The sequence below is a fragment of the Amphiprion ocellaris genome, chromosome 22, assembly GCF_022539595.1.
Source record: "Amphiprion ocellaris isolate individual 3 ecotype Okinawa chromosome 22, ASM2253959v1, whole genome shotgun sequence".
In the NCBI taxonomy this organism is placed as follows: Eukaryota; Metazoa; Chordata; class Actinopteri; family Pomacentridae; genus Amphiprion; species Amphiprion ocellaris.
The window spans coordinates 3,975,503-3,994,630 of NC_072787.1; the positions used below are offsets into that span (position 1 = coordinate 3,975,503).

A 19,128-nucleotide genomic window follows, 5' to 3' on the forward strand; every position below is an offset into this window, starting at 1 on the left:
TAGCGAGTTCACTTATGACTGAAAAAGATATGATTGACAGAAACCTAATCCAATTAAAGGCACACATGCGATTTGGGAACCGGAACGTCCTGCCTGATAAGCCAATAGGATTGCGGCAGACAGCACGGGGGTTTGTCTAGAATCACACGTTGGCCAATGGAATCGAGAGTTTTACGCCTGCAGTGTTACATGACTCCGCCCCCGGCTTCCATTTCTGAACTGAAGGGACGCCGCCGCTCTCGCGTAGAGTCCTCGCCTTTTTTATATACACGTTTAAGTAAATAAACTAGGTTCTCTGTCGTAAGTTAGGACAAGTTCTCGAAGATAGCGTGAAACAGCAGTCCCTGTACATCGTGACATGCTGTTTGAGTAGTGGCTAGAACCGAAGCTAGCATTTTATTCCCCATTTTAACTTTACTAAGCGGCGTTTTTCCGCCGTTTTTTTCTTTCCGCCTCCCCGCTCACTCTACCCCCTTGTGTGTGAGTAGGGGCCTGCAACGTCGGTTTGGCCACGAGGCGCGTCGGTACAGTTGGAACAGGGCGATGGCGGAGTTCGGTAACGGACTGGCGGAGGAATCCCTACTAGATTCAGACCCCGGACATCCCGAGCTGGAAGACCCGGGTGTCGGTGACGAAGAACCGGGCTTAGAAGAGGGAGAGGCCGCAATTGAAGACCCGGTAAGTGAAGGGCATTGTTTCAGCAGTGAGAGCCCACATGAATACCAAGACATGTTATGACCAAATCGGAGTAGTTCGTGAATGCGGGCGACCAATTTGTAGGTTTTTTTCTCTCACAAATCTCGGGTCACATGCCGTGTGCGTTACTGCTATCGCCAGGTCGATATTAACCGCCATTGTGGTTCACGCAGTGCAGTAGAAATGGGTGGTGACATGCGTGGTGTCGGCAGCCATATTGGCGCAACAGCGACGCCAGTTTCTCTGCGCCAGGGAGCAGCTCCAGCCGTTGCGGGGGGAATCCTTGTCGCAAAAAAATGCGAGACGGAGATGCAGGAGACAGTTAGGGGCGAGGGTAGGACAGGCCGCCGCCATTAGCCCCCCGCTGTGCGAGTCTACGTCCTTAAGAAGGCGACCTGCTAACGGTAATGAACTATTTTATTCCCTTTGCGTTTAGCACTACGCTGGCGCCTGCTGCATTTTCAGCGCCGGTATGTATGCACATGCAAATGACCGAGCAGCAGCAGGCTAATGTTAGCTTACTGCGAGCTAAAATGTCTAGCGGACCTGTCAGCCGTAATCACGAGATAAACTGCGGCATTTGCACCCTAAGCTCACGGGGCTAATTACTATTAGAAGGCTAGCTGTATTTATTACCATGGGACAACGGGGATTTTGGCTGGCTAACAGGCTAGCCGACTTTAACAAAGCTAGGGTGGGCAGACGTGCACCTGACCAGAACTGTCGTCTGGATCGAAAGGCGACGGGTAGCAGCGTGCATCAGCGGGAAAAAACGGCCGCTGGATCTTGTCTGATGGCCGTAGATGCACAGTCTGCGTGAGTCGGCCTATTTTTTCCATCACTTTCACACTGGTGCATGTTCCCAGGTGGTGTCTGCGTAGCATGGCCAGGTGGGTTTTTGAGGGGTTGTCTGGCTGTTAAGACCGAACAACGCAGAAGAAAGGGGGCTGCGGTATTTGAGGGGCTGGGTTTGCATCCTTCACTGTTTTTGCTAGAGCAAGGAGAAGATGGGAAGGGAGGGGAGTGAAAGAGCTTGCACTGAATATGCGACAAAAAAAATAGGAGTCACAACGTGTCAGTGCTGGGTGGTTTATATCAGCAGTGCTTCACCTCCACATGCATGATCGTGTAAAGGTTGTTGATGTGTGGTGTGACAGATTATCAGACACATGGATGCAAAGAGGACTGATGGTCCAAATAGCGTCACTGCGCCTTTATTCCCCTGTGGTGAGAAGATCTGAATTTAATATGGTCGGCCTGTGTCACTGCACCCAGTTGTACAAAGACCTTTTATATTCCAAATCCTGTCGGCGTAGGCAATAGCCCTGGACTGAGCTGGAGTGACTCCCACTGTGCTGCAGTGCACCACTGTCAGACAGGAGGGTCCGCTCCCACGTGAGGACACAGCCATCCCATTGCTCAATGTGGAAATATTTAATTATTTTGGCAGTATTAGTTTTGTGGCTTTTGGTTTTTTTCTTCTGACCACAGAGTCCATGGTAGCCATCGTTTCAAATAATGGTGCCAGCACTGCCGCCTTGAATTTTGACTGTATAACAGCAGCAACAAATCAGTTTTCTTAATATTGATTGTGGAGTGTCAAAATAATAAAAAAAAAAAAGACAAATGGCCATTGTAAGGTGCAAGAGGCCAATATGGCGTCTTCAAATCTCACAGCCACAAATATTGTTTGACAGAGAGAAATATGCATGTTTTTGTTGTCAGTGCGTGTATTTATACATAATATGCAGCCTAAATGGTGCCGATTACCATTTACTTGTGTTGATAAATGTTTTTACTTGTGTTCCTTATAAATGCTTTTTCTGAACGGCAGCTTTATACTAATGGAAAAATGACTTACTATGCGTAAAAGTGAGCATCTTACTTTGATTGATAACTTTAATTTGTATCCCGTGTTTTGAAGGCTGTTAAAGTGTATCTTGGCCTGATGATGCTCTTTTAAATGGCTTTAGGGGCCACTTTTAAGATTTTGGAGGCAACTGCAGCCTAATTTAGTCAGTAATGTGCAAGATGTGAGTGTGTGTAACCATAGTAAAGATGCACGACCAGTTAGACAGTACATTTTTAGAAAGAAGTTGTATGTTTATTTTTCCGTTTCTGACAGAAACAAAGCATCTCGTTGCATCTTTTTAGTCTGAGGTTATATTATGATATCAACACATTACTTACACAAGTTTAGCATATCCTTGCTACTGTACCATCCTCACCAGTGAGGTTTTTCAAAGGGGTGTTATGGCAGCATTTTGTTAACTATGATTTTTTTTTTTTGTGGAAAATTTGTTAGTTGGTAGGAACTTATTCACACAGCTTTACAGTCATTCACGATTTCTGATTATGTCACTGGTGATTAATATGATAGTGAGTTGTGCACATAATGAAGTGACAGCTCTGATGAAATGTGTGTTTGTGTTGCAGGAGCTGGAGGCAATCAAAGCGCGGGTGAGAGAGATGGAGGAAGAGGCAGAGAAGCTGAAGGAGCTACAGAACGAGGTGGAAAAACAGATGAATCTCAGCCCCCCACCAGGTGTGTTTGCTTTTTTTTTTTGGTAGACCAGCTCTATTTTTTCCCCCATCTGTTAACATTTCCTATCTTGTTCTACTGTCAAATTACCCAGTGGAGGAAAAACACCACAATAATATAAGATCTCGGGTTTGTGCCCACCCAGGGAAAGCATTCTAACATAATTTATTTATTGCAATCTATCAAATTAAATTTAATATGTACATTACAATATGGGTAGTTTACTACTTGGTTATTAGATTGGGTCATGATTTGGCCTGCTGAGGTTAAAAAGTTGATTTGAAAGTTAGTTTAAGGCCAGAATAAGTCTTTTCTTTCAGTAACTGGTGCATGAGTTGGTTTCTTAAAAGCATTTTTAGTTGTATGTTAATTAAACAATAGATAAACTGCGACAAAAATCTCCTTAACAGCTCTTTTAAGACTGATGTGCAAAAGAAGAAAGGGTCGTACTAAATCTTGAACCCACGATGCAAGCAATAGATTTACTGTACAGACAGAGAAAGAATGAATGAACACAATTATGCATTACATAGGAAATGGTGTCAAAGCGGCACAAATTTTCATTTAGTGAAATTTAATGTGGACTTTAGACCTGTACTTGTTAAACCACTCCTCCATGCTTGTCTTTTCATGAAATATTTCGATGTTCATCTATGTTTGTTCTGCCGCCTTTCTCCTCTGTGCAGTTGGCCCCGTCATCATGTCCATCGAGGAAAAGATGGAAGCAGATGGCAGGTCTATTTATGTCGGAAATGTGAGTGACTCTGTTGTCTCATACTAATGCTATTTTGGCCACATTATGCGTTGTCTCTTGTTGTAGTGTTTTATTTAGAGATGACATCGGAGAACAATGCTCAGTTTCAGGAAAAATGTGTTGACACTGTATCATAATGTACAGTGCATATCTCACTTATGGAATTTTCAGATTTTGTGTGTTTGGGCACCAGATAAAATTCTACTTTCTGAGTATGGACAGATATCTGCTTTATGCATTTGGTCTGTCCTGCAACAAATACTTGATTAGATTTTGGCTTTTATTAGTATCCACTTTCACTTTAGGGTATTCTGGAGATGCTTTACATGACTAATTTAATTACTTGGTTGCTTAACCGTTAAGGTTACCTCACTATCTTACTGGAAAATGAGTCCCAAGGGCAGTATTTAGTGCTCTCTTTATGCTACTCTGCCATAAAGCTGTGAACCGGTCAAGCACCAAGGCAACATTTGTTTTATGCATTTTCTCTAATCTCAGCCCCAAAGCTCTGTTTTCAGTCTTTTGATAGCCTCCCTCACTAGTGCTCTTCTCACACAGACACACTCTAGTATTAAGAAATTTCACCAACTACCAATTTGATTTTCCGGGAATCTGATATTGCAGATCGTGCCTTTTATAGCACTCGGTCTAGTTGCTAACTGACTTGTAAAACACTACCCACACCAGCAGAGATAAATGGGTTAATGTTCATAAAACAGTTACTATGTTCTACATTTAGAAGTAATCTGGAAAAGTTTATAAAAGTAATTTTAGTCAATTTATCAAAGACTTTTGACCAGGTTCTGTATCACTTCTTAAATACAATTACTGTGTTTTCATGTCGAAGAAGCTTAAAGTTGCATATATATATATATATATATATATATATATATATATATATATATATATATATATATATATACACATATATATATATATATATATACATATATATATATATATATATATATATATATATATGAATGAACTATACTAGACACTTGCAGGAGTACTATGCTTTGTTCTTAAGTGCACATGTCTAGGCATTGGTGATGGCTGTATTTTGATGTTTAACCTTTCTATCTTCAGGTGGACTACGGTGCCACGGCAGAAGAGCTTGAGGCTCACTTTCATGGCTGCGGTTCAGTAAACAGAGTCACCATCCTCTGTGACAAATACACAGGGCATCCAAAGGGGTAATAACCAACGTTATGCTTTACCTTTTCACTATGAGGTGGATGACAGGTTATCACCATTGGACAAATTTATAGTGAATAATAACCAATAAATATATCACAAAAAAGAACACATGGACAGTTTTCATTAAGCAAGAAGACAAGTAATGAAGCCTTCCCAATTTTTCAGTAAACGTGAAAGGTTAAATGTGGTTGCTTTTGTTTACAAAAGTCAGGGCTACATCTAATGAATATTTGAATACACTTTTTCCTTTATTTCAGCAAACATAAAAGATGGTTTCTGTTGCTGTCAGTTTAGAATCTTGCATATAAACGCTGCATTAACCCTTAGTAGAAATGACTTGAGCTTTATACAAATTATATTCATCTGAAGGAGGTTAGATTTCTTTAGTAAACAGTTGTATAGCAACTCATAATACTGGTGTTTATTTTGAGTACTTCTGTAGCTGAATGGTTCTTTGTTGTGCTGCAGGTTTGCCTATATTGAGTTTGCAGACAAGGAGTCTGTCAGGACAGCCATGGCTTTGGATGAGTCTCTTTTCAGAGGAAGGCAGATAAAGGTAAGAGATTTTCAAATGTTTAACTGTTTAGATTTTCAACCTCTTGATTACGTGCAGCTTGGACATTTTCACATTAAATCCTCAGAGGTCGTTGGTCAGTATGGCAAGAAAAGTAACTCATTTTAGTCAGGAAAGAGGAAAGGGGCAATGTGACAGTCTAATTATATCCTAATAGGTAGCAAAAATATGATTCCATGTGATCAGAGACTGTGGCTGAATCATCATGAATTGTCCAACTCGGAATACTCGGCACATTTACAAAATGAACTAAATGGGATAATACTTGGTGACTACTACAAGAAAAGAGTTACTGTTGTCTACTGTTGACTAAATTTAGCTGAAATCACTCTGGATAAGTTTAGTACGTTTCTCCTGATTGGCTGAGTGGACATGCATTTACTAAACGGTCTTTTATAAAAATTGGTTAGTATGTGACTTTGATTCTTACTGCTGGACCAAAGAAAAGTCTCTAAGGTGGCCTGTTTATGCTTCTCTGTTTTAGGTTTTCCGCATAGTGAGACTTGCAAGTTTAAATGGAAGGGTTTTATGTTTTGGGGGCATTATAATCTGTGCTATACAGTCAACTATAAAAGGCTGAACAGATGTTGGATTTCCAAAGTAAAGGGACAGTTTATTGAAGATGTTTGGATTCTGGCTTGAATGGATTTGTGTAATTTTAAAAATGCATCAGATGGGTAGTCTGAATTGTTGTTGTTTATGTGACTGTTTATTGTCCTCAGGTGGGCGCCAAGAGAACAAACAGACCAGGCATCAGCACCACAGACCGCGGCTTTCCACGAGCTCGGTTCCGATCACGGGGAGGAAGCTTCACATCACGTGCACGCTACTACAGTGGCTACACACCACCCAGAGGCAGAGGACGGGCCTTCAGGTGAGCTGATGCCAAAACCTCTCACTTCTGACAGCTGGGGAGAACACATGACCTGCATGCACTGCATCCCAGTCACTGTGTTTGCACTGAAAGACAGCACAGGACGAACACGACAGACCATCATGACCAGCCACAGTTGGAAGCTGCTTTGGAACAAAGAAATCTATTTAGTTTTTTGTAGTACAGAGAAGTGATGTTGGAATAATAGAAAAAACAAAACTGGACAGAAAATTGAAGTCATATTTCAATGGTACCCAGGGTTACCACTGTTCCCTCTTTGTACTGCTTTGGATTTGTTAATCTGAACATCAAGGTTAGGAGAGGCAATCCTGTTAAAAGAATCACTGTTAGTGTCAACTTGTCACTCGAAAAGAAGACCCGCAGAAAATAATGAGACGGGAATTATAAGGCATGAACTGGACAGTTTTAGTTCATTTTAAGTAAACTCAAGACTTCAGGTCACCAATTGCTTGGTGTAAATTTTCAGTTTACTAACCAGAATATACTGGTTGAGACATTCATCACATCGCTCTGAGTTGACGCAAATTGTTGTCCAGTTTTTTCCTTTTGTCATCAAGGGTAGTATGAAGTAGGAAAAAGGGGTTTTGTATGTAAAAACATAAAATAAACTGGATTTGGCTGAATTTGGACATGAGGAAAATATTTTTCTGTATTAATGATCGGTTAGTATGGAGGAAGAAAGCATAGAATGAGAGTAAGCAAATCATTTTCTGTGCTGATGGGATTTCCAAAGGTCTTCACACATTCATTAGTAACTCTGACATCTGTCTGTAGTGTGTAAATGTTGCTGCAGCTACAAGCATTATAAAATTCATTAAAATTAAAAGCATATTTCATTGTGATATGTACTTGAACATCAGTTGTAATTCTTCACTACGACTACCTCAACATGAAATAAATTCTTATTTGTATCCTTGGATAATATCAGGCTTTTTTTGACCAGAGACAAAGATGGCATTAGAGACTGTGAATGAGACAGGTACACAAACATACAATGCAGCTAGGTTAGAAACCACATGACATCAGTTGTGGGACTGAGGGCTTCATGGCATGTCGCATCACATATGACCATTTCAATGCAGCCCGATAGACTCATGCACGACAGTTTATTCTTCCCAGGCTGTACATGCACTCTGTAAGTCGGAGCGGTGTTTGGGTCAGTGCCAATGCAATTTCTGCAAACTTCATGGTAACGGAAAGGTACTGGTGCAAGGGTGCAGCACCTACACTTGATGTTTTTCATGATGGAGAGATGGGAGGATGCCAGTCATTTTGCATAACTGAGAGGTTTGCGCAGTGTGATGGTTTGTACAGTCACCTGAAGCATTGCTGCGTTTTACAGCAATATTTGTCAGTTTGGTGTTAGTTGCTGCATCTCATCAATAGTAAAGTCAAAATCTGCTGCAGCTGGACAACGTTATGGTGGTTGTGGCGTTTTGATAGAGCAGGTTAAACATCAGTACTGTCTATCATCATAGGGCTCCATATGAGAAAATGAATAAGCCTGGTGGTGATCTAAGTGTTGTGCATTGGGATTTTGGCAAGTCTCTGTACACAGTATTTGTGAAATCAGACAGGATCTCATAATTTGGATGTGCTTCACTGCAGAGCTCTGCTTTGGGGTCCTCTGAGTCTTTGTTGAGCCGTTTCTACTATGCTTTGTCAAACTGAGAGTGTTTAGAGTATGTGATTAAGCTTTTTGTAATTGCCTTGTAATCAACAGATGCAAGGTTTCTTTAAATCAGATGATGCAAAACTAGTGATAGGTCATTCTGGGTGTAATTCATAACATCTAGTGTGTCTTTATGTAAGCTTTGGTTAGTATTTGTAGCCTTCCTTTTTCAGTGTTTACAAAGAAACTCCAAGGAAACTCCATGGAGGCCCCATGGTGGAGCTCTATCTGTGGAGCTATCTGGTTTTCTATTCTGCTGAGGCTGGGAGAGGAGGTGTTTTGCTAAATGTGTTGCTCAGCATGCCAGCTTCCTCACACATGGACTAAGATTTAAGACTGAGAGATTCTGATAGCATCTGGGGTTTGGCTCTTGTTTAATACTTAATGTCTAACATGTTCAGCAACAATTAATCAGTTTGCCGAGTTCTTCTGACAAGCCAGAGTTCAGTCCATTTTATCACGAGTTTCTGTTGTTTCATTTTTTGCTCTTGACTTGAGTATTTGGACAATGAATACCCATTTCAGCCAGGCTGTCTTTAAATACCCACAAGAAAGGGTTACATCTCTATTCATTCCTTTGTGTGAGAAAGCGTCTGAACCTCAAGGTCAGAATCTCTCTAATCAGTCTGTGTACTTACTCAGCCACTCCCACACATACCAAGAAACCCTAACCCTGCCAGTTTACTCACTGGGATTTGGCCTGCGTTGAAGGACAAGGCACACAAAGACTTAAGAGAAGCTGAGGGGTTTTGATATTAAATCAATGTACTGATCCAAATGGGGAGTTCACTAGGTAAGGTACTTACTACAATTTTGGAAATGTGAAAAGGGCCTTTAAGTGTTATTTTCTTGGACTCCAAAAGTTTAAAGTTAGTGTATTGGTTTGTGTGTGTAGGGGAAGAAGCAATGAAGTCACGTCTTTTTAAAAAAAAAAAAAAGTGAGCATTTTATCCTGCAGAGTAGCAAAACACCCAGTAATCTCAACAGTTGTTGTTAAAGAGTTTACATATTAGCAGTCACAATTTTTAATTTTGTTATCTGTAATTTGTCAGGTGATTGTAGTCACTTTTAGTCATTTGACTGCAACAATTGTACTCAAAACCACAGAAAACACACTTTTTTGGGTTTTACTGATAATTTTGTTGTGTATGTCTTCTCATTATCTGAGAGCTTTGGTTAATATGTAAAAATCACCCACAGAGATTAGCATGCAAAGAGTTGTTCCACTTGAACTGGCCTTGATCGCTTGGTGCAGTGGAGAGCAGAAGAGCTGTCTGGTTGCTACATCAGGAATTCATCACTGGTCTATTTAAGACTGCCGCAGCTGAACAGAATCAGGCCGCGATCTGAACCAAATAACACGTTTCACTGGTGCCTTGTCTTACTGTAGGGAAAGAATCCAGAGTGAACACAAACTTGTGGTCGGGTCAGAATCTTTGCATCGACCTGTTGTGAGCTTGGGAAGATTTCGCAATGCTTTGGCTGCGAGTGTGGAATTACAGTCCAAGTGATGTGTGTGTGTCGATTGGCTTTGTTTCGTAACAAGTGAAGTTTTAACACGGCTTTGGCAAGTGTTTTCTGCACACACTTCAGTAGAGTCTCATCTGCCAGAATTTAATAGTATTAAAGAACAAGAAAGCCAGAGTGGTATTTGTCTAGCACCTGAAAGTCCCTCCACCTTGACTGAAAGCCAGTGAGCAAAGACAGTCATTCATGTTAACATGCACTTAAGAAATTAGCCTCTCATTGTTGCTATCTTCCCAAGCTGGTATGGTGAAATGCCAAGATTCTGACGGCGCCAGACAACACACAGACTGTACCCGTGATGTGGAAGAACCTCTTTGTTTGTTTTTTTGTGCTGTTTGTGTCCTTGCATGTACATGAATCGCCACTCACGCAACACATACACACCCTCCGACTCAGTTTCAGCTTCACTCCCAGAAACGAGGGTTCATTACTGCAGCCTGATCTCAGCATCTAACCTAGCAACCGCTGGACTTTCAATCCCAGTGTGGCCCTTTTTTTTTATGTGTGTGTGTGTGTGTGTGTGTGTGTGTGTGTGTGTGTGTGTGTGTGTGTGTGTGTGTGTGTGTGTGTGTGTTTGTCGCCACCGAGTGCGGTGTATCTGTGAGAAATGGGAGACAGCGTGGTGCGAGAGGCTTGCTGCTACCTGGCTTTTGAGTGTGCAGTTGTGAGTCTTGTCCCCCGAATTGTGTGTGCGTATGTGTATGTATGTGTGTGCACTGTCTTGCTGGGGGTTTATATGTGGTGCTGTTTGTCCTCAAGGTCTTTCCCCACAGTGACCCCAGAGGCGGCTCTCGCACAAGAGAGACACAGAGAGAGAGAGAGAAAGAGGGAGAGAGAGTGCCTTTGCTGTCCCCTCACTGCCCACACACTAATCATTTTATCCTAATATCTGGAAATTAAACACTTTTCCTCTCCTGACAAAGCTGCTTTCAGCTTCTTTCACCACTCCAGTCTATTTATTCTTCCAGATTGTAACAGGACACCTTGTAAGATCAAAGGCACAATACCGTTAAGATGGTATGTCTATTTAGTGATCTGTGAACACTGTCCTAAACACACTGTTTTTCCGTTTTTACAAATAAATCTATTCTTTCCCCGTTCAGTTTATGTCTAGGACTGAAATTCTGACCCTTTCTCTGCCCACAATCACACACACTCATATTTATATTATATCTTATCACACCAGGAAATTGGTGTCCGTCTTCTTAAGCCAAACAGAAAAAAACTCACCCTCTTTTTCTCTCTCTTTTCCAGGGGCCGAGGGCGAACAACATCGTGGTATTCCCCTTACTAAACACCCTCCTCCCCTCCCCAATACTCCCTTACTATCAACCCTCTCCCCCTCTCTGTTCCCATTAAAAAAAAAAATAATTACACACACACAATATGAAAGAAAGTCCTCCCCTTCCCCAACAATAAAAGAAGAAAACCCCAGAAGAGAGAAAAAAAGACAAAAAAGGAAAAAAAAAAGCCCAAACACTTCTCCTGGACAGAGAGACTGACTGGCCGCAGTGTGAGATTGTGTGTGAACGTGCGTGTGCAGAGGTTGATGCGGTCACCCCTGGTAAGGTATACGTTGGCCGTTGGGGGGAGAATACGGTGGCAGATTTCTTTGTTTTTTCTGCTGAGGGGGAGGGAAGGGAGAAGATGATGGTATCTCAGGCTGCAGATGTGTCTCCTTTGATCTGGCTGTGACCTCCTGCTTTCACACCATCACCAACACAGCCCACCCACTCACCCTCCACCACCACCACCAAAAGGAAAGAGAAAAAAAGAAAAAAAAAACAGCAACGAGGAAGAAAAAAAATACTGTTCATTATTTTTGTTCTTTAATGTAGCATACATATGTGAAACTTCCACTAGCTATCGAGTATTTGTTGTGTTAAGTTTGTGGTTTGGAGTATATCATTACCTCCCTACCCCCTCTCAACCCCTTTTGTGTCCGCCGTTCTCTGCCCTCCTTACCCTCCCTGCATCTTCTAACTCATGCTTTGTCTTTCCCCTCCTTCCTCCTCTTTGGCTCATCCCGCCTTGATATGTTTTTGGCTGTCCGCTGTTCTCTGGACAGTGATGGACCTTCAGTTTTCAGTGGGATTCTACCTGTATAATATCTATTTTTTTGTCTCCTGGGTGGGTTTTTTTTTGCTGCCATGTCCCCACCGCTCCATACTCCAACTCCAGCATGGCCACTGCTCTTTTTTATTCTTTTCAAACGCATCAGTTTATTTTATTTTACTTTTTATTTTGCGCGCAACCCCCCTCCATCTCCTCCCTCCCCCCTCCCTCCTCTGTGCACCTTGTCTCCCGTCTCTCCCCCCCTCCCTCCCCCCTCCTCTCTCTGTATATTAGACCACTTCTTGTCGTTTCAGGTTTCAGGACCAGTGGAGGCTGACAACCCCTCCCCAGGTGGCGCCGGCCCCCCCCACTGTCTCCGCAGCATCTCTCTCTCTCTCTGCTCCCGCTATGCACACTCACCCCATCCTGTCGGTGTGGGGGGGCGGGGGAGGGGGGCAGGGCGACCACAGGCCCACCGCTGGGGGCATTTACTACAACAGCAAACGCTGATGATGCTTTTAATCCTTTTCACACGTCAGATCTCTCACACACACAGACATGCATATACGACACACACACACATTGTCGACACACACCTGTTCAACACACACACACACACACTGCAGTACAGATGGCACTAAACAGGCAGCCAACCCAACACATGATTTATATACAGAGAGCTGAAGCCAACATAGCTGAGTGGCAGGCAGGCAAGTTTGCGTGAGAGTGAGGAAGGCAGGACCAGAGATGAGGGTGTTTTTTGGGGTGTACAGTGCGGACCTTAAGGTGCCCCCTTTCTCTGACGACGCGCAGTGCAGTCACGGCTTGTCTGAGGAAGGCTGATGAGCTAACAGCATTGATTATTAATTAAAATAAAAAAAGGAGTGGGTCGGAGCTGTTATTTTAGGGCGGGGAAAGTCAGGGGTGGGATTTGTGTGGAGACCTTTTTTTTCTTTCTTCTTTTTGAAAAGGGGGAGTGGGTTTGAACAAATGTTTTGCTTTTTTTATTTTTATTTTTAACCCATGAGTCTGTAATTAGGAAAAAAAAATAAAGACATTGTGTAAAAATGAAACTGCGTCTGAGTTCTAAGTGGTGATTAGACATATTTTTGTTGGTCCTCTAGTGAATAACAGATGTGTTCATCTTTTTAGAATGAATCATTTAGTATCGATAAAGTGAGATCACTGTTTGGGAGCAAATCATAGAAATCTGGAACTGGGAACGCCACACCAACATTTTAATCTTAAAACAATCACTTTTTAAAGGCTTGAAATAATACACTGACAGAGCTGCACACATTAAACATTTTATTTAGTGCATCTGTGCTTTCCTTACTGTGACATTAAAAGGCCTATAGTAATCCATTTACAAGCTGAGTTTATATACTCAATGTACTGGAGTGTCTCACCAACATCTGGCTGTTTATTCAGCAACTGTCTATAGATCTGTCTGGGTTCAATTTTAGGTCGTAATGTGTTTCGCATCTTTTTTTTCTCTACATTATCACAGCTCTCTTAACAGGGGGTTAATTAGTCCAGAAAAAGGAGAGGAATCTTGAAATTATTTAAACATTCCAGTGTGACTGTATTAATTGTTACGCTAACAAGAGGGCAACATGACTGCCCTCTAATGGTAATAAACAAATGTGGCGCACAAATCAGAGTCAACAGTAGATGTTTATTCCAAACACTGAATGTTAGCAACCGGTGGGGAATTTTTAGTACAGTGTTGCTAAAAAGAACTAAACTAAAAAGACAACGTGTTGGTAACAAGTCTTCTGACATCTTCAGATCTATCTGTGCTTCTTGAAAGCTGCAGGAGAAAGAGATACAAGATTATTAACCTTGAAAGCTGCATTTAAACTGTTCTCATTAAAACCAAATGAGAACAACAATAATTGTTACTGGTTGATTTAAAAAAAAAAAACTTTAAGAAACAGAGGAGTTGATTGACTCTAATTTAGAATGTCCTCACCTTTTCTTTTTGTTTTCTTCTTCATGAGTTTCTTCTTTTTCTTGGGTCGACCGCCATCCCCATCCTGCACCAATAAAGAAAATGCATTAAAACCAGCAGCCACTTTAAGAATGCAATCAAAATTAAGGGAGGAAACAAAGTTCCCATTCATGCTGCTCGGAGATGGGCCTGTTAACGACATCTATTTGTGGCTTCTCGTGTTTTCCAGGACAACCTCTAAACATAGCTCATGGATTTTCCAAGTCCTCTTAACTGAAGGTTTTTTTCCACATCTGCACCCAGTGGAGCAAACTTATCAGCAAGAGGCTCAACGGTCATTAGTCCAAGTCATTAGTAATTTTAATGGCAGCAGACAGTGGATTGAGACAGGAAACAGAACAGAGAAGGATGGTGTGCCAAACCTGGGGAGGCTGCCAGCAAACACTGCAGCAGACAACTGAGTCACAGAGGTAACCACATGTATTAGCATTTCAAGTTAAACATGCCAGACCCCTTCAAAACACACGTCTCCTGCCCAGTAATAACTGTGTGCTGGAGGCAGCCCAAGTTGAATGACAGTCAGGGTAAATAATTAAGCCTGTCCAGTCTCAATTCAATTAACAATCCAACCAACACATGGGCCCAAAGCTCAGGGTAACTTGGAGTCTTCACTTTCTGCTCCACCTGAGCCAAACTACCAGGAAACATCAGTCCAAACCCAAATCAAATAACGTCTGGATTGAAGATTGTTCTCCAGCAGCAGCGTTCAATGTTCCTGGAAGAACTCACCTGTCCGCCTTCGCCGCCCGTCAGAGCTGAGATGTCACTGAAGTGTGTGATGCCGCTGAGCTGGCCGGACATACCCATCATGCCTCTCTTCTTGGCGTTCTTCTGATGCTTTGGCATGTTTAGACGCACCATCATCGACTCCTCATAATGTTTCCTGAGAGGAAAAAACTACTTAACAAGGACGCTTGGGAAACAAAAACTGGCAAACACAAGAGTACTAAGATTCATTTGTGGAAGGTGCTGGTAGATGACAAGATACCTGCAAAACGTTGTGTGCAAACATGGCTTTATGGGACACATACCACTAGATGTATTAAAGTAACTTAACATATGGCTTTTGTTGCGTTCTGAATAACAAGCATGTGAGAACCTGTGCAGCTCCTCGCGGCCCTCCCTCTCGCTCTGGAAGTCCCGTCTGTCCCTGATCTCCTCGGGAGCGTCGCTGTACTGCTGCCTCAGCTCCTGGATCACAGAGCTTCTCAGAGCTGCTCGTCGCTGACGCTCCACAAGGGCCTTCTTCCTGTCTGCCTCTGTCATGTCACCCTCTGGAGGAAAAAGGTCGGAATGTGGGTTACCGACATGTGAAAACAGCATTAATGAGTATCTTCTAAAGTAACTGTCCCAAACTGTTATGCGGATGTTAGGGGGTATGAGGTTAGCTTCCTTCCAAACAATGAATGAACCTCAACATGAAATAAATATCGGCAGTATTGGTTGGTGTTTTTAATGAGAAGCTCCAGTTACAGATATGACTGATGTTACCGTAATGCATTGGAGCGATCTTTGGTGGTACATATTTCCTGCCACTAGAGTGAGCTGCTTTCTTCTCTGAGGCTGCTTTGGTCTCAGCTTCATCTTCAGACTCCCCAGAGTCACCCAGCTGGGTGAAAAGCACACAAAGAAAAACAGTCTGTATTTACAATTTGTCCATTTGCCTTTCTTGAAACAATGAAACGCAAAGAACAAACATTAACATTAATTAACCCCTAGATGCATAAGTGGGTCAAAAATGACCCAGTGAGGTCGTTTTCTTGCAATATCTTTGGAATGAAAAGTTATTTCATTTTCCAGGTTTTCCTCAAAAAACATGTTCTTGATATCATTCCATTAAATATTTTAAGTTACCTTTTATATTTTTATAAAAAATTCTGATATTTGTATTACTACCCCATGCTCTTTATCACTGATAATATCATACATGAGGTGATGAAGAGCACAAACTTGGAGCAACAGCTGGAGGAAAAGAGTAGAAACATGTCTACAAAATGGACACTGACATTCTTCTACTGCTGTTCTGTGTAACATTCTTCTTTTTCAATCATCAAAATGTTCAAAATCTGTTATAAAGTGAAAAATGAACACATTTCAAACATGAAATCATTTTTGTGTGGACAAAGGTAGAATATAAACAATAAAACAAATTATTATTCTTCACCAAACTGACAAAAATGGCATAAAACACATTGAATACACACAAAACACACATTCTTATAAGGGTAATTTTTGACCCACTTATGTATGAGTGTAGGGTTCAATCACTCATGCATCTAAGGGTAAATATGAAACAGTATCAAACACCTAATAAAAATGAAAGTGAATTAGTGAGAAACTGGGCAACCCAAATAAAAAGAGGGATTAAAATGGCTGTGCTCTTCATTCCTTACTTTGCTGATGAGATTCTCAGGGTTAGGACGCAGCTGCAGTGGGTCGTTTTCAGCTGTAATCAACAAAACAATGAGACATCACTGAGCCGATAAAAAGCGGATGACTACACATCATACAAAAAAACCATGAGTCTGATATTTGTCCTTCATATCAACAATCAGATCACTGACATCAGTCTTACCTAAACTTCCAGTCACAGCTGTGCGCACCAGTTTATCAATCTGGTATTTCAGTTTGTGGTCCAGCGGCCGCATTTTCTCCAAGACCTTAAAAAAAAAAGACAAAGAAAAAAGGTTTCATTTAACATGTCACCCAGACAGATAAGAATAAACAGCACTATCTTTATATTGTCTTACTGTTCTGATTGTGACCACTCTATTCAAGGCATCGCTCTCTTTTATTTTGCCTCCTTCTGTTTTGATGCTAATCAGGTGAGTGAGGTCCTGAAGGTAGAAGAGCAGCAGATGGTATCGAAGGTCCAAGAACGATAAACCCTGCAGAGAGAGAAGACGGATAGAGAGTCAGAGCGAGCTCTAGACGGTCCTAACAGGACTTGGATCAAATATTATTGTAGTTAGGTGATAAAAGTGGAGAGCATGGCACAATGATGTTAAGTTCTTTGCCCCTTTATGCATACTTTCATGTCTAAAAGTCCTTTCCAATGAGCAGGGATCTATCTATCTATCTATCTATCTATCTATCTATCTATCTATCTAAACAGTAACTAATATTTACAACAAATACACATCCACTATAAAAAAGAAAATATTGGTGGCAAAATTTAGAGTAACACAAACTTCAAGACAAAACTTTGTTCATTTCTTGACTTATTTTTTCACAGATGTTTAATTTAAACCCTTTATTTAAAACATTGTTCAGTATTAATAGACAATTATTGCTCAAGTGGTGAGTACAGATAAAGAGAGGCAGCTGCATAAGAGTCTAATGAGCAAATTTAAAGGAAAGAATTATATACTCATAGTCAGAAAAATGCTCAATATTGGATATGATATTTGGTCAATCCCTGGCCTGTGTAACCTTACTTGATTTACAATTTGAGATATAAAAAAATGTCTATTATCCTTGAGTAAATGAAACCCCAATTAACAAAACATTCTTGTTCCTATCATTTTGGTTTTGGTGATTTTCCTGTGGAGCTGAAGAGGTTTGTTCTCTCTGGGTGGTGAAAAATAAATCCTGTGTTGGAAAAACCCTGCCTCATAAACACATTGTAAACTAAAGTATTTACCATTTTACAAGAACATATTGAGGCTAAGACAGGACCTGTTTCAGACAAGAACCTGTCTTACAGAATTATGCAGGAGTGCCTTGATAAAACAGCTAACTAAATTAACAAAAGGATGAACCCGAGGAGCCTTGCTGGTCAGGATTTCCATTCACAGCTCTCATGAAGTCTTTACTCACCTTTGACGTCTTAAACGCCCCATCCTTGACTTTAGTTAGCAGCTCACGAACATGATTTGTGACTGAGGCCACCTAAAGAGAAAAGAGAAACATTTGTTTATCTGTGGTGAAGCCTCAGATCTACAGGTCCTGGGTCAGCCTCAGCAGTTAGGACAAATGAAAATACAAAAGCTGGATTGTAATCTAACAACAGAACTATAATAGATCCAAATGTCCCTGTAGTATTACTGTTAGAAAGAAAGAAAGTATGAATCTCCACTAGGAAACATTACAAGTATTATATGGGGTCAGTGGCATTATTAAACTTGGGCTTTAGCAGCACAGGACAGAATCTGAATATGGATTTTTCTACATTTTAGCACCAACACAGATGCATAAACAGCACAGAGGGCGAAAGCGACAGTCATTAGCTGTTGGAGACAAACACTAAACAAAGCAGCAGTTTTGCTCCGATTATGATTAGTTAGTTATCTAGGGTATTGTTTAGGGGAACTTTATACCATAAACAGCAGCAACGTCTCTGCTCCTGGACTACATGAAGGTTCAGTCACCCAAATTACTATTAAAATGAATTATTATTCAAATCTAACAATCTGTAAGACGTACTAAACTCACTCTGGAACATGGGCGGAGTATACAGAAACTGTTTTCCATTATATATTCATTTTACGCCAAAGTAACTTGTGCACTTTGACATTAAAATGCTAAGATTTGGGGGTTTTCGATCCCAAATGTTACAAGATGACAACAACGCCTCTGTATGGGATTATTAAATAAATATAAAAGACAGCATGTTTTTTTCGTACCTGTTCTGTGAGATTATTCAGCAGCTCAACAGCTTTGGGTAAATCACTTTCAATTAAATCCTACAAGACAAATAAATGACACGTTAGACATACAACACCTGAATCCGTAAGCTCTATACACACTGAAATGTTAGCTGAGATTGAGAAAGAAGTTTGAAGCTAGTTGCTAGCTGGTTAGCACGTCTTTACAAACAAAACTATTTAATCGCCCATTTTTACAAATCTACCGTATCGAGGAGGGTTTTATTATAGACATTAACTCGCCAGAATGGTCTGAATGCAAACATTTGCGGTTGGAAGATGAAATAAAAAGCTCATAATGAAGCAGCTAGCTAGATGGTACTCACGTTGTCAACAGGAGCAGCCATTTTAATTTCATTGTGAACTACGGGAACCGCAGGAGGACAAAAGTGTGGCTGAATTAGGAGGGTTGAAATAGCAAATTGTGCAAAAGTTACTTTTAAGTTATGAGTGGAAATATATTATCAGAATCCTATTAACTTTAATCCATTATTATTCCGGAAATTGTTTACAATGACCTGCTGTTTAAAATTGTTGAATGCAAGTATCTTAA

The 19,128-nt window shown here is 41.1% G+C and overlaps 2 protein-coding genes across 4 annotated transcripts; one reads left to right on the top strand and one right to left on the bottom strand.

The window, feature by feature from the left end:
* The first annotated feature begins 206 nt into the window (after positions 1–206).
* Positions 207–12,988, top strand: pabpn1 (poly(A) binding protein, nuclear 1). 3 transcript variants are annotated; one of them, XM_023286604.3, is made up of 7 exons: positions 207–678; positions 3,133–3,241; positions 3,925–3,992; positions 5,082–5,188; positions 5,661–5,748; positions 6,489–6,640; positions 12,230–12,988. In XM_023286604.3, the coding sequence occupies exons 1-7, from the start codon at positions 544–546 to the stop codon at positions 12,423–12,425; spliced, it is 855 nt and encodes a 284-aa protein (XP_023142372.1). In that variant the 5' UTR covers positions 207–543; the 3' UTR covers positions 12,426–12,988. The 3 variants fall into 3 exon arrangements, with proteins under 3 accessions (XP_023142372.1, XP_023142373.1, XP_023142374.1); XM_023286605.3 differs by lacking the exon at positions 12,230–12,988 and adding an exon at positions 11,115–11,337 and having other exon boundaries at positions 208–678; XM_023286606.3 differs by lacking the exon at positions 207–678 and adding an exon at positions 944–1,100.
* Positions 12,989–13,573: 585 nt separating this feature from the next.
* On the bottom strand, positions 13,574–18,947 carry ngdn (neuroguidin, EIF4E binding protein). The gene is made up of 11 exons (XM_023286608.2): positions 18,902–18,947; positions 18,555–18,614; positions 17,749–17,820; positions 16,680–16,817; positions 16,505–16,589; positions 16,323–16,375; positions 15,421–15,538; positions 15,029–15,203; positions 14,659–14,812; positions 13,891–13,954; positions 13,574–13,728 (listed from the first exon to the last, which is right to left on the bottom strand). The coding sequence occupies exons 1-11, from the start codon at positions 18,920–18,922 to the stop codon at positions 13,709–13,711; spliced, it is 960 nt and encodes a 319-aa protein (XP_023142376.1). The 5' UTR covers positions 18,923–18,947; the 3' UTR covers positions 13,574–13,708.
* Positions 18,948–19,128: the final 181 nt, after the last annotated feature.

Bases quoted from the DNA above. Each gene is read 5' to 3' on its own strand.
- pabpn1 (XM_023286604.3), top strand. From the start codon at position 544: ATGGCGGAGTTCGGTAACGGACTGGCGGAGGAATCCCTACTAGATTCA. The intron at 679-3,132 runs GTAAGTGAAGGG...TTTGTGTTGCAG, and splicing joins AGGCCGCAATTGAAGACCCG to GAGCTGGAGGCAATCAAAGC. The intron at 6,641-12,229 runs GTGAGCTGATGC...TTGTCGTTTCAG, and splicing joins GGCAGAGGACGGGCCTTCAG to GTTTCAGGACCAGTGGAGGC.
- ngdn (XM_023286608.2), bottom strand. From the start codon at position 18,922: ATGGCTGCTCCTGTTGACAAC. The intron at 18,615-18,901 runs GTGAGTACCATC...TTTGTCTTGTAG, and splicing joins TGGCTGCTCCTGTTGACAAC to GATTTAATTGAAAGTGATTT. The intron at 13,729-13,890 runs GTGAGGACATTC...TTTCTCCTGCAG, and splicing joins GAAGAAAACAAAAAGAAAAG to CTTTCAAGAAGCACAGATAG.